At 44.6% G+C, this 14,628-nt stretch overlaps 1 protein-coding gene across 10 annotated transcripts in view; it reads right to left on the bottom strand.

Moving 5' to 3' along the window:
- MED27 (mediator complex subunit 27) overlaps nucleotides 1-14,628 on the bottom strand; it is a 272,303-nt gene that overhangs the window by 202,569 nt on the left and 55,106 nt on the right. For all 10 annotated transcript variants that reach the window (XM_073222493.1, XM_073222486.1, XM_073222460.1 and 7 more), the window contains exon 3: nucleotides 8,565-8,695. In XM_073222493.1, coding sequence (XP_073078594.1) covers nucleotides 8,565-8,695 — 131 coding nt within the window. The remainder of the gene's footprint in view (nucleotides 1-8,564; nucleotides 8,696-14,628) is intronic.

Genomic DNA, 14,628 nt, shown 5'->3' with positions numbered 1-14,628 from the left:
AAGACAGGGTCCAGGCCTTCTACTGGCTTCCTGCCACAGGCCGGCACTTCTGAGTACAGGTGAACGCAAGAAAGCCCTCCGGCTGAAGCAGAGAGTAAAGTAGTTCCTGTCCGTCTCAAGCATGACAGTCCTGACAAGCTACAGATCTCTGCATGCGGCTATGAGCTGGAACTAAATGTGGTTCTCTCAAGGGGAGAAAAGGAACTTTTACAACATATATGCTAATGAAGCACAATGACACAGAGCATTTAAAACAAAATGTCCCTATATTTATTCTCCATAGACAGATTCTTACATTAATATTTATAAGGGATTCCTCGTTTATTTCTCCCAGAGACTTTCTCCTGCCTAAAGAGAGAGGATAAAAGATAACATGAACCAATTATCTTTTAAACAGCTACAAAGAACTACCTTATTTATCTGCATTCTGCTACTTGATTAATCTTCCTAATATACCACTTTCCACATATCAGCCCCTGCTCACGAGCCCCCGGGCCTGCTGCCCCCAGGACAGTCGGCCCTCGCTGCCCTGGTCTCCAGAGCCTGCCCTATCCATCCTCGCTCGCAGGGCCGGTCCCGCAACTCCGAAGTCTCATGGGTAGGCATCTCTGTCTGTCCAAATGGCACCTGGATTCCAGTCATTTAAATACCCAAGGCTTACACTTCCCATTTCCTAAGAGCCATGAGCGGTACGAACGCTTGTCTGGAACGTCTTGTAAAAAAATGTGCTCAGCCCCATCAGCCCACAGCAGGTGGTGGAGGGTGCAGCACAGAGGGGAGCCAGCCTTCAGGACGGGGGCATTCAGCCTTCAGGACCTGAGGCAAAGCTGGGCAGGGAGACAAACAGAGCCCTGGTCGCCAAGGAGTTTCCAGTCTAAGCAAAACACAAGGCAGACAGAGGCCAGTGCCATGGAACAGCTATAAAACCACAGCTTCCAGGAGTTACAAGCTGCAGGCTTCTTTCTGCCCAGTCACTGGACCAGTTTTCCTTCCTCAGTCAATGACACAGCCAGGGAGAGACACTTCCCTTCTCTCCCTGCCAGCAACACGAGCAGAGAAACACATAAAAAAGGACATTTCAAGAACTATCACTGAGTATGTCTTCTGCAGCCCTCAAATGGGAAACTATAAAGAGGAAGGGGAACAAGGCAACAGTGGAGACTGGACTCGTCAGGACAACTGTCCCACATGCCCTTGGCCTCAAAATGCCTTCTGATTCTATTTCAAGGCACATGGAAAACAAACAATGTGAATAGCAACCAAGAAAAAAGCAGAGGAAGAAAATGAAATGGCGCTTGTGCAGTTAAACCTCTGCAACCCGATCGGGCAGGACCCGGGGCTCTTCCCTGTTCCCGCTCCGAGGCGAAGAGCGCAGGCTGGCATCAGGAGCTCTGGAGACCACAGGGCACGCATGCCTGCTCTCTCTCCTGGGGTCAGGACGGCCTGACAACACTGTGTAGTGTTCTCGCCCCTCTCCCAGCCACAGGTATGAAACCTGCAGATAGCTACATCTACTAGTTCCTACTGACCTTCTCGCCTTTGCACAGAAAACTGGCTGAAATGAGTAGACTGGAAATTATTTTGTCAAAACAGAGGGCTACAATGAATTACAGGGTGAAGACCCGTCTTTGGGCAAGCCTCGCCATAGGACCATTCCTATCCTGTAACTCAGGACATGGAGTGGATGTGGGTAAGTTTTTTGAGGTAAAATTGGTATCCCTCATCATTCCTGAAGATAGGTTCAGTCTTGCAGGAGAAAAACAAAAGAACTACCGAGTCAGACGGCTCGAACATGCCTGATGTTAATAAATGAGCTTCTGCAGTGATGGTTATTGGAAACTGATCTCTCCCTTATTAATTTGGTCCCGCACTGGAGGGAAAGATTTCTCCATGTTCTAGAATGCAAACACTGTTTTAATCTTTAATTACATTCTCACTTTCAACTCTTCTGGAGAGTCATCGCCAACAAGGCCTAGGATTATTTCTTTATTACATAGCCTCTCAGTGGTATTTAATGAATATTGTTACTTAATACTTGCCAGTAGGGGAAAGAAGGATTTTAGTGACTTTCTACTCAAGTTTTGCTAACTTTTTCCAAAACTCAGGGAACTTACACCCGCAAAGTTCTCTGTCTCCTTTTGGGGATGCCCCATACCGGCAACACGCTTGCTCTGCTCGCCAGCCCGAGCTCAGAAAGAGTCAGCCTGGGTAGTAAGCAACCCTGCAAAAGGGGTTCAGGATACACTGCTCTGCATTTCTAAAGCTCATGGCGATGAGCCAGTTTGCTCCTTATTCACAGGCACTCACTGTTAACTCTGCTTCGGAGCAAACTAAATCCCAATAAAGAGGGGCCAAATATTGTTGTTCAAGGCCCCTATCCCCATCTGAGTTGAATAATTTAATATAAACTTATCGACATACAACCAAATTCTGCCCTCCACAAAAATATCACGATCCTCAGGAGGCAAAAAAAAGCCCAAGTAATCAAGAAGAAAATTAGGTCCCTGCAAGGAAGCACGTTTACAGCCATTTTCAAACGACATCTACATCAAGGCTTCTGTAATGGCTTAGCAAGCACAGGAACCTGGAACTTGGTGTCTGTGTGGCTGAGGCAAAACACTTGTAGAGAAGATCCTGAGGATCAGCAACAGAAGAGAAGGCGATGTGACGGCCAGGAAGCTGCCGGAGAAGCCTCTGGGCCCGGGGCGCCTCATCCTGGCGGGTATTTGCCCTGCTCAGTTTGACATCAACGGCCACGATAAGCTGCCACCCTCATTCATCACAACTGCCAAGGGCAGATTTATGTCACCACTTTGCTTTCATGATGCCTGTTGATTTCACATGAGCCTCTGCCTTTCAAGAACAGAAGCAGCATTTACCACACATCTTGGCAAGAATCCAATCCCCCGTATAAGCACCATGTGTAATTTCACGTCAGTGATCTTCTCGGGAATCAGCGTGCAAGGCAGCGGCAGGAAAGGAGCCTCTTCCAGTTAAACGCCCTCGCCGAATCCGTGGGCCTGCCAAAGGCGATCTGCTGATCTGATTAAGACAGGCACTTTCCGGACTGATTTCAGTCCTACAAGGGTCAAAAGGAAGCCTAGGCGTGCATGCTGTGTCATTATCCCTGTCACCTCCTGAATCAGTGGCATTTCTTTCCAGCAACACATGTCCCTGCACGCTGCTTTTGTGTTGTTACTCAAACCTGAGGTAGGTCCCGTGAGTGCAGGAGCATGAAGTGAAGCGGCCCTGCACTCTCAAGGGCATGAGACAGTACCAAAACAGATGCAAAATGCCCCAGAAAAGCCAGCAGTAAACGCAGAGCACACCGAGGAATGCTGTTCAGTGATAAAATGGAGCGCACCACTGACACACAACGTAAATCAATCTCCAAAACAGCACGTTGAGAGGGAGCGACCAGAAAGAAAAGGTGTTCTGGATGACTTCACTTATGTGGAGTTCAAGAAAAGGCAAAACCCACGTATAGGGACAGAAATCAGAACAATGGCTGCCTGGAGTGGTTGAGAAATTGGAAACAAGAAGAGTCAACTCCTTCAAGGAGTTTAGCTGCAAGGAGGACAGAGAGCGGGTGGAAGCCGGAAGGAGCAGCAGAATTCCCAGCCAGCTGTTCTCACAGGAGATGGTCTTTGGGGTGAGCATGTTTGCCTGCTACCCCGATGAGCCAGGAGAAAGGTGAATGCTGACAGTGTAGGACTGAAGGTGTAGGGCGGACGTGGAGACCTGGCTCGGAGGGGGCGAGAAGGGACGGACCTAGTGGACAAGAGGAAGGGTGGTCTTGGCTGGGAGCACAGACAGTGTTCCCAGTGGTTACCTTTCCTGCAGCCTCTGAAAGGAACTGTGCTGGAAAGGCTGTTCCCACAACTTCTAAGAATTGGGGTAATATTTTAAAAAACAACCTGCCTGTAAAACAATGTATTTATGTTTTCCTCAAACCTAAATAAGATCTACGTGTGCGGACTAAGAACACAGGAGAGCCTTCCACCTCTGCTGCTACCAAAAGCCACCGTTTCTTCAGGCCAAGTGCTGAAGCCCAGAAGGCAGTGGCCCGTGAGTCTGGCCTTACAGATGAAAACCAATATCCTGTGCTGACACAAAGGTAAGCTAAACAACGCCCGGTTAAGGTGAGACTGCCGCCTAAGGGAACACAAGTAAATGGGGCTACATCTGACATATATTAAATACATAGATGGCTCACTACACAACTTACAGATCAATTAAGATAGCCACTTTCCAGACTGATTTCAATCCTACAAGGGTCAAAAGCCTGACAATGTTTACCCAGCAAGAAGGAACTCAGCTCCTTATGAAAACAATAGTGCCCCTTCTTAGAAGACTTCACTGAGCAGACACTCGGGAATCAAGGAAGGAGGCCCCTTCACCTGTGCCCTCTGAACACCAACACAGGAGAGAGGCCTTTTATCATGAACATCTCCGTCCCTTACAAGTTTCTTTGTGGGGGGAAGATATGAATCATTAATCCCACGAATCACTAATCCTGTGGGAACTCAGAGGGAATCTGAGTCTTCAAAGTCTACTACTGTTAAAGCCAACTGCATTTTAAAAACAAACACACTATATGAATCTCCTGCATTCCTGCCATGCCTATGGTCTTAGCACACTTGCACACTTAGCAACTTAGGCAGAGCCGGTGGTTTGGGTGCCGTCTGACCACAGGCCCAAGGGAGTGCAGAGGCCCGTCTGTCCCCCCATGAACAGGCACGGATTCTGGAGGAGGCGAGCAAGGAGTCCAGCCACCGGCCCTTCATGGGCTCCATCGCTGGTTACAAATGGAAGCTTTCCGCAGACTCCTGGAAGCCTACGCAAGACAGTGTCCAGCTCTCTCACTAAAGGAAAGCCTGTCTTCACAGCTGGCAGTGGAGAAGTTCGCAGAAGTGGGGCTGGTCTTCCTAAGCAGACCTCTCTGCAGCCCGCCCACGGCCTTCTTGGGCACCCGGCGGGTCATGTCAGTAGGACCTGGCCACCTTACTGTGCTTCCCTGATACGTTTGTTCCTATTTGTACTCAGAGCTTCTTGAAAGCCAAAATTATCTTACTCATCTCCAAATCCCCAGCACGGCACAGAGAACCAACCACTTGGAGGCCTTGGAGGCCTTGAGTAAATATCTGCTGAATAAGTAAGTGAAGGGGGCTTACAGGCTCAGCCATTCTTCCCTCTGTGCAACCTCTCTCCTCAGTGGCAACTGTGGTGGTTTTAAAGTATGTCTGCACATCCTTTGATGCTCCTCCCTTCAAAAGAGAAAGGCTTGCCCCCACCCCTTCAATGTCAGTCAGATTCAGTGACTCATTTCTAATGAACAGAATGGGGTGGAACTGATGCTACGTGTCCTCTGAGGCTGGGTCACAAAAAGGATAGGCTCCAGCTGGCTCTCATCCTTAGACTGCTTCCTCCAGAGGAAGTCACCCACAAGTCATGAGGATACTAGAACATCCTGTGGAGAGGAACTGGGGTCTCCCGTCAACAGCCAGCACCACCTTGCCTGCCATGAGTGAGCGACCTTGGAAGTGAACTTTGACCCCAGCCCACCCTTGGGGTGACTGCAACCCTGGCTGACAGCTGGCTGCAGTCTTACCCCTCTGAGCCAGAGCCACCAACCAAGCCACTTCCAGATCCCTGATCCACAGAAAATGTGGGAGATTAGGTTTATTGTTATTAAACCACTATGTTTTGAGGCGATTTGTTAGGCAACAGCTGATGTAGCGATAGCTAACATAAGATTTTGGTGATGCTTTATGAAGGAGCTTGAGGGATCTAATGACGAGTTACTTCATGGTCATGCCATGCTTAGAGTGGAAAGTTTGTGATTAATAGTGTTCTACAGAATACAACCATAACATGGCTGAGTAATATGCAAACTTAGTCCATAGGTTAATTACTATTACACAGAAAATTACTACCTTAAAACCTAACAACTACATTCAGTAAATGTTGGGATGTGATATAGAACAATATTGCAATAAAATCCTCTTTGGAGGTTGTTTTTTGGTTTTAAACATTATATACATAGAAAAAAGTCTGGAACAGTATCTTTTAAAAGCATAACAATAACTTAGGGTAACAGTATATTTTTTCCTTTTTTGTTACTCTGTTTTTCCAAAATCTATATTATATATATAACTAACTGTATATATAACTATATAACTAGTGTTCTATTTTTTAATTAAATATTTTTATAATCCAGTTAGGCCAGCAGTTGTCTTACTGGTATTTCTATTGCTGACATCTAACACAGTAAGCAGCACATACTAGGTGATCAATAAAAGTACATGGAATGTCCTTTAGATACAGATCCTGCCTCCTGGACAACAGTTATATAAAGAGATTCCAGGATAATGTGAGCCCAAAAAACTAAATGATGTGAAAAGGCAGCAGTCAATTTTCACAGGAAATAGGCTACTAAGTATAGGAAATCATTCCAACCATTGTATTCTTAGGAAACAGTAACCACTTTTCCCTTTGAAAGTAAGTACTTTGAGTGATTTATTATAAATTTGTAATGACAGTTGTGAACACCTTTTTTTTTTTTTGGCATGAGAACAGTCTGTTGATTGTCCTGGTGCTTAAAATAGTTTCTAAGTGTCCTCATAATAGCATGTCACCTGTAAACAGGTTTCAAGCCAATGCAAATTAACAATTGGTGAACAGATGGGCTAAAAACTGACTTTTGTCAAGACAGAGTTCGCAACAAACACTTTCTGGCTCCGGTCTTTTGGGACCATTAGAAAGTCTTTCGCTTCTTGCCAAACATCTTGCCTCAGTAGACAGTCCATGCAGGGAAAATGACAAGTTACAAGGCCCATTAGACTTTTGAGAGCTGAAAGTTGAGATCTGAAGAATCACCAAATCAACACATGAGAGACAACAGTAACGTTCCTTCAGAAGCTTTCTGCCAAATAGTGAAAACTCTGTCTTGCATCACTCAGAGAAGCTGTTCCTGTAGTCGCTGAACAACATGGCACGTGTGCATGCAGCAGACAAAAAATACTAGATGGAGGCTGGTTAGGTTCATCCTATCCTGGAAGCAAATGTTAATTGTGAAGAAAACCTAAAAATCACTGAAATGGCAGTCTAAGAGTGTCCACTGGTGGGAGAGAAGAGCTCAGCCATCCCACCACCTCCCCAGCTCTTTACTGGCCCTTCTCGTCCCCAGTCTCCATATCTCCACCTACTGTTATCTCATTGGAAAGAACTTCTTTGACCACCCAGTTTAAGCAGCTTTTCCCACACCCACTCCTTACCACCTTATGTGTTCCCTTCCTAAGTACGGTTCATAACCAGAAATTATACATTGATTTATTAATTTGTTCAGGTGTTTTTTCCCCCCAGTGAACAAGCTTCAGGAAGATGGGACCTCGCCTATCTTGCTCATGACTGTGGCCCCAGGGGCTAGGACAATGCCTAGTAGATGGCAGGTACAATAAATATTTGCTAATCAAACAGAAAACAAATGAGATCTTGTGTAAGGGCAAACTGAGTCTTACCTACACACAATCCTCGAGCTGGAAATTTTAAAACAGAGTTTGTAACTGAAGATGAAATGAGAGAGGACACAACAGGAGGGTGGGACAGGCTAGAGAATGCATATCAAGTCCAAGTCTCAGGGAGAGTGTGTGTGCCCTGATAAGAAGCTACCAGAACCTACTAGTAGGTTCATATTTCTGATTCCACGTCACTGAGTAAGCCTCGCCCTCATCTACGAGCTTCTAGTACCAAATAACCCCACAGGCCAATGGGTGACTCAAGGACGGCACATTCGAAAACGTTCTACACAGCAACAAAAAAGAGCAAATGACCTGGATGAGTCGAACAGATAATGTTAGCTGGAAAAAAAAGCTGACAATGAAGATTACATATTGTATGATTCCATTTACATGAAGTTCAAGAACATGTACAACTAACTGGTCAAAGAAGCTGGAACAGTGTCACAGCAGTGGGAGAGGTGGCTCGCTGCTGTACAGACGGCAACATGAAGCATCCGGATGGGATTCGAGGAGTGGCGGCCACGAGGCTTGAGCTGGGTGGAGCTACACAAAGGTAGACACGTGTGACAAAACCATCGAGCTGGACACTTTATGAACCTTACAGTATCTGTTATCTCTTCTACTGGGAAAAAGAAAGGCATACATATTCCTATTTTAAAAAAGAGCAAGTGAGCCTGGCACTGATTCTAATCCCAGCTCTACCAGATTCTACAGGCGGCCTGAAGCTTATCAAAAAGTGCTCCTCAGCTATCTGGCAAATGTACTTGTGCTCTGCCAACTATGGGAATATGTCACGGAAACAACGAATGAGCTATGAGGCACCTTAAAGTCCCAGGTAGAAAAGTCATACACAAAATATGTACTCTACAAACCGATTATAACTAAAACCTATGTAAAATATGTTACATACATGCTTGGTTTCTAATCCTACCAGATCCCTTTTTCGAAGAAACAATATGACAAAAATAACTTTCCCTTAGTGGAGAAACAAGCACAAAGTCGAGCTCACCCAGGACAAAAGACTTTTCTCGAACCATTACTCACTGAGGTGGTAAGACCAGAGTGGTGGGCTGAGCCTTTGGTCTGCGTTTGGCGGACACTCCCATCTGGTTAGCAGACCTTTTCAATGACTGTTGATTCAAAAGGCCAGATGCCAGACCTGCGTGGTACTGCAGCTGTAGAGAAAAGCAAAACAGAGGGGAGGAAAAATAACACTTGATAAAAGCTGGGCAAGGGGTATTAACAATACCAATACTTGATACATTTTATTCGGCAGCTAACGTCTTGTTTCAGGGAACGTATTCCTGAAGAGATGATCAGACAAGCAGGAAAAGCAGCATGAGGCTGGCTGTTCACGGCACCACTGCAGAATGAGGGACTGGAAACAATCTAAATGCCCGACAAAAACTGGGAAATTGCGTAAAATATGCAAAGAACTTGAGGATATTTTGTTGAAGGAAAAAAAGCCAAACAGGGTCCATGGTAAACAAAGAGATACCAGAAAGATGTTCTCTAAAATATAACAGGGTATTTCGAAGTGACTGACTTGTATAATTTTTACTTCTTTATTGGTCACTACTGTTCATTTATGCTTTACATAAATGGTTCTAACATCTATGTCATTTCTCACAAGAAGATCCAGATAGCGTCCTTAAAGACAAATGAGTTCTGGGAACTCTTGCTACTGTCGTATCTTGCTTATAATAACAACCATGTAACTCATACTCAACTGAAGTAAATCACGGCTTATCATAAACTGATTCAAACACGAGAGGCTCAGCATTCAGAAGCACTGGGCCACTCTTTTCAATGGTTAAGATACAAGCACCAATCGTAAGAATAAGCCCATGAATAGATCTTGCAACAATGTGTGCCAGTGGGCAGAGGCTCCGGGAAGAGCACCGGATGGAAGGCTCACTTCACTCCACCACGTCAGGGTAACTGGGGAGACGCGGGAGGGGTGAGGCAGCAGCACGCTCTGAACGGGCTCCGGGCCAGCATCCCTCGCTTTGCTCTGGACAAACTGCTGAGCTTCGAGGTCACCTAGGACAGATCATTCTACTTCTCTGGGCTTCAATTTCTCTATTGAAAAAGAGAAAGAATACCACCTAATTCTAGACTAAACAGGACTTTTAAAAAATCCACTTTATTGTGTTATAATTCACATAAAATAAAATGCATACATTTTAAATGTACGGTTTGATGGGTTTTGATCATGTAGTTTCCTGTGAAACCACCACCCTAATCAAGACACAGAAAATTTCCATCGCTGCAGAAAGTTCCCTTGCACCCCAATGCAGTCAATACCCACCCCCAAACCCCTATCATCAGAATCTTTTGATTTAAAATACAACTCATCATTCTCACTCTATGCCAAATGAAGCTTATGTCCAATTTGACACGTGACAATGACTCCTGTTTTCCTTTTTAAATCTCATAATTTTTGTATTTTAGATCATAAAAGCTGTCATCAATCTCTATAATAAAATTATCCTTGAAAGGTATTCCAATTTTGAACAGATGTAAATAAAACATTCAAATGTGAAAATGCCAAGCTGAGAATTTGGATTGAAACCATTTATAACATCCAATATGTTTCTTCCTTCTCAAATTAAGCAAGGTCTTTCAAACATTTATTTAGCATTAACTGAACATACAAATAGTAATTCATTCTGAAGCTCTGAATCAGTTTCTTTTCGAAGTGCTCTTTCAAGACATAGATTTCCTTTGCAGAGTTAGCTACATTACCTCATGGTAATGAAACCAGTGACCACTGTCTAAAAGGGGCTGGGCACTTGGTGCAAAGGGTAATAATGTTCTGAAAAATAACTGGCCTCAACAAAGCCACTGGGCTGCGCGGAGTGAAAGAAAACAAAACGAACTGAAATTCTTGCTTCTCAAAAGTGGCTACAAAAATAAGGATATCCAGTGACCCAGTAAGACAGAAATGTCTGTGTTTGGAGCATCCATATTGTTTTTTAACAGGCTCTTGATTTACTTGGTCAATTTGCCGTGGGAGCCTTATGGCTACACAAAACAAGACAAAGATGTATCACATTCATAATAAAAATGGAGCTCTTCTCAGGGTGGAAAGGAGGGGCATAATTTGGCTCTAACAACTCATCTTAGACCAATGAATTTTGCTCAAATTTGTTTTTCTCCTACAGATTTCTTAAATGGGAAATCAATGGAGGCAAGGGACAGTACAAGTTTGAAAGACAATGTTTCAAAATGTCAGCTACTTGGGTTTCGATCCTCCCCACCAGAATTTGCAGTGAGTGCAATATGCACGGGGCTTTATGGGATTAGGGGGAGAGGCAGCTTGGCAGGGGACCCCTCCTGGCTCTCCTTTTGGCTCTCCTCCTGCGTATCTTATTAGGGTCCACGCAAGCTCAGCCATTCCAGCCCAGCCTCTGAGTTCAAGAGTCTTGCTAACTGTGCAGAGCGGCAAGGTGATTTTGCCCACCTGGCATCATTTTGATCATTTGCTCAAAGAAACAAAAAAAAACAGACAGCAGAAATGAATGTTAACTGCTTTCTTCTGAAGGGTTCCTTTAAAGCTCAGCGCCTTGGACGCCCAATGCACTCTACCTCTAAGAGCGCGTGAGGTGGAAGGAGTCCTCTTCCCATAAAACAAAACCTGCCCTTGAAAGCTGACTCATAGTGATTAAGCGACATTTGTTAATCACGTATATGTTTCCCAGTTTCCAGGAACACAGCTCCGACTGTCAAGATCTATAAGGGGTCCATTAAATATTTACCGAACCATCTTTGTAATGGGAGAAAAGGTCAAAGTTAATAAAACTGACAGGCAGCTCCTGTCCAACTGGATTTATACATTATTTAAGCACCAAATACTCCATTCCATGAAGCACAGTTTACATCTGCAAAGACTCTTGGAAAACGTTCACTCAGCCAATGGTTCTAAAACAGCAGAAGGGAGTTCAGAGCTAATCCACAAATTAACATTAAGAACATATCACTCCCCCAAATACTGCCATAAGTTTTCAATTACAGGTTCTGTAATATTTTCTATAAAAATACATTTCAATAAACATACTTCACTCCAAATGTCTGTGGCATGGAAGGAACTCTATTTCAAAAAAGCAACTTATCAAAGTTCTAATGTGATTTTTCTATCCAAGACCATTTCTCCACTAACCAGCAGGAATAAAACAACAGAGGAAGAGAAATAAAACAATCTATTCATTTAACTTCCACATTCTACAGTTGTGACGAGCAGGGGGAGGAGGCTCTTTACTTACTGGTTCACTGGCATTTCTAGTAATAACTATTTGAGTGTCCTCTAGTTCTGAGACCATTTTTCTTCATTCTATTTTTCCTATCTATTAATGTTAACTTTCTGTTTTCTATGACTGACCTAGGATTTTTCTATTAGTTCTCAATTTAAAGCCCTTTCTAATCAATTTTGTCTACTTATTACCTCAATACCTGGGAAAATTTCAACAACTCATAACGATCTGGAGTTTTCCCATTTCGAATTGGGAAAATCTGGATTTATTGAATATTTTTAAAGGCATGTTTGAGTAATATTCATCAACATGCAAAGCATCGAGTGTCGTCAGGTAGGGTCCTGGTAAACTGATGTGCAGCCTGAGAGCCTCTGGGTAATGAGCAACCTCTCTGAAAACGTGCTGCTGGACTCTGCTGACAAGAGAGCTACGTGATCTGCCACGTCACACCTCCCTCTCCACATGCACTGTATTCACCCCAAGGACCCCCCCCAACTAGCTCTAAAGTCTGAGTCCTCTGGGTTTCTAAAGGAATTACATGGGTATACTGCTTCACTATAAAGTGAACAATTTCACACAATAAACCTAAACAGTTTTTCTCTGGATGGCCTAGGTCTTTCCAGACTCCGCTTTTAAGGAAGTCCAAACCACTAGGCCAAAATTCAATTAGCTTTAATATGCTTCAGATTACAAATAACAACATATACTAGAAGGAAATGATTGAATTTATGTATTACCAAAGAAACCAGGATTCAAATGCAAGTGTCTGACTTAAATCTTGGGTTCAGAAAATCAGACGGGCAATGAAACCCCTGGTTAGTTCTCCATTGTTTCACGTCTTCCCCATTGTTCTGAACACTTCTCTCTGCTCCCAAATAGATAAAGGGTATGTTCTGCACTGAACAGGAGTTTGAGGGGGAAAAAAAAAACGAAAAACAGAAGGAAAATTAATCATACCGATCACATTCAATATACTAATTAAGCCAGTGGCATTCAATCAGGCCTAGTACTTAAAAGCTGAAGTGTTTGCTAGAACATCCCCGGGGTCCATGGTACAGCATCTACTCATCTGAAACATCATCTTATCTATGCCATATGGCCTGAATCCCACTTTAAGAACCTGACATTCAAAAATCTCAAAATTTACAAAGCCAGACCCATCAAAGTTTGGTTCTTCCTACCATGAAAGTCGGTATTTCCTTTTCAAAGATTCACCAAAGGCTTCTTTGGACCAGAGGGCCCGCAGGAGGGGAGGAGGAGGCTAGCAAGCCCCACCTCCTCCTCCTCCCGCCCCTCCGGGTCAGTTCTCCCTCCTCAAGCACTGCGACTTGGCACCCAGGCGAGGCAGACCTGTGTCATTTCTTGGTCCAGCAGTGAAGCCGGCCACCGAGGGAGACGTACCTTGAGGGCGCAGGCTTGTGGATTGCTCCACCTCCTCTCCCATGTCCAGGATAGCGCAATGCACACATGTGAAGCTAACGAATTTGCCAACTGGTAAGTGGACTGGCAGATTAGTGAAACTGCTATGGCCCGTCCCGGCCTGTCCCTGGCACCAACCTAGAGAACAGGATGGTTCCTGAGATAGTTCTCCCAAGGCTGGCCTCTTACAAAAGAAAACACACTGCTTCGCAGGAACTCCCTGTCATGAGAACACCATGAAGGGACCCTTTCTTCCATTCATTCAAGTTGCCCAAAAAAGCCAGAACATGTAACTCCTACGCAGGCTTGACTCAGGAAAAGGCATCCACAGAGGCTGCGCTCTGATGACTTGAAAACACAGAATTCTAATGTCAGAGAAAGGGCCTTGGAGGAGCCAGCCCCGAGCCCCACCCCAGCTCTCTCTCACAAAGGCTCGGGCTTAAAGAAGCCACTGGCCCAAGGTCACGCCCACCGTAAGAGGGAGGCAAGCCACTCGGAGGGCACCTTACGGACTGCTTCCCTGCGTGGGCAGCCTGCTGCACCTTCTAACCGGAGCACCTGGCACTTGTCATCTCCACTTCAGCAATGGAACACAGTGCTGCTCCCGGGCGGGGAACAGTGATGGTGGCACCACCGCCACTTGCTGGCTCGTCTGCTCCCTTCACTCTATTTATTTTAGGCATTGAGACATTTTTCCCTTCTACTGACCCTCATCATGCCCAAAGCCTATCACTTCAAGGTTTTAATATCATTCAGGGTTAAAAACCTTGGAGAAAAGATATCAAGAAATCATAGGGGCTTCAATATTGTTAGAAAACCTAAATTCTAAACTCAGCAGTAATACATTTAACCTTTCTAGCAGCTCTGATATTGTTCTGTGATGGGACAATTGTGCTATTATTGTCCAATGGGTTTTTATAAATTGTCTTACTGTCCGGGAGAATCCACACATATAATCTGTTTCTACTTAGGGATTCTCTGAGAATCTGTGTAATACATCATGATAGCAACAAGCAGACACTATCCACGTCCTGTCGCTTCCCCTGCAGATCTCTGACCAAAACAGCCAGAGCCTGCTGCGTGAGTACACTGAAAATCCTTCCGAAGTGCAACAGAACATGCCAGAGCTCACAGCCCCAATTTGAGGACATATGACACCTCGATCAAGTCACACATTCCACCCTCACACAGCTGGGATGTGTGTGTGTGACACTGTGGGGGCAGGGCAGGGGGCTAATTAGAGATTCTCGTACACTTATATTCCCCTAAACCATTACACTTTCAACTAGAACAAATATTCATACAAAACCAGGAACACTTCATCATTATTTTGAGTTGCAAGAACCTTTGCCCCGCATTACTGAAATAAGTTTTTTTTCAGCTAATGAAAAAGAACCATGTATTACGACAAAGCTCTGGTTCTTCTTTTGAACATG

The sequence above is a fragment of the Manis javanica genome, chromosome 2 (assembly GCF_040802235.1).
Source record: "Manis javanica isolate MJ-LG chromosome 2, MJ_LKY, whole genome shotgun sequence".
NCBI classification, from domain to species: Eukaryota; Metazoa; Chordata; class Mammalia; order Pholidota; family Manidae; genus Manis; species Manis javanica.
Note: the sequence above shows the minus strand (reverse complement) of the source record. Positions and strands in the feature narration are given on the sequence as shown.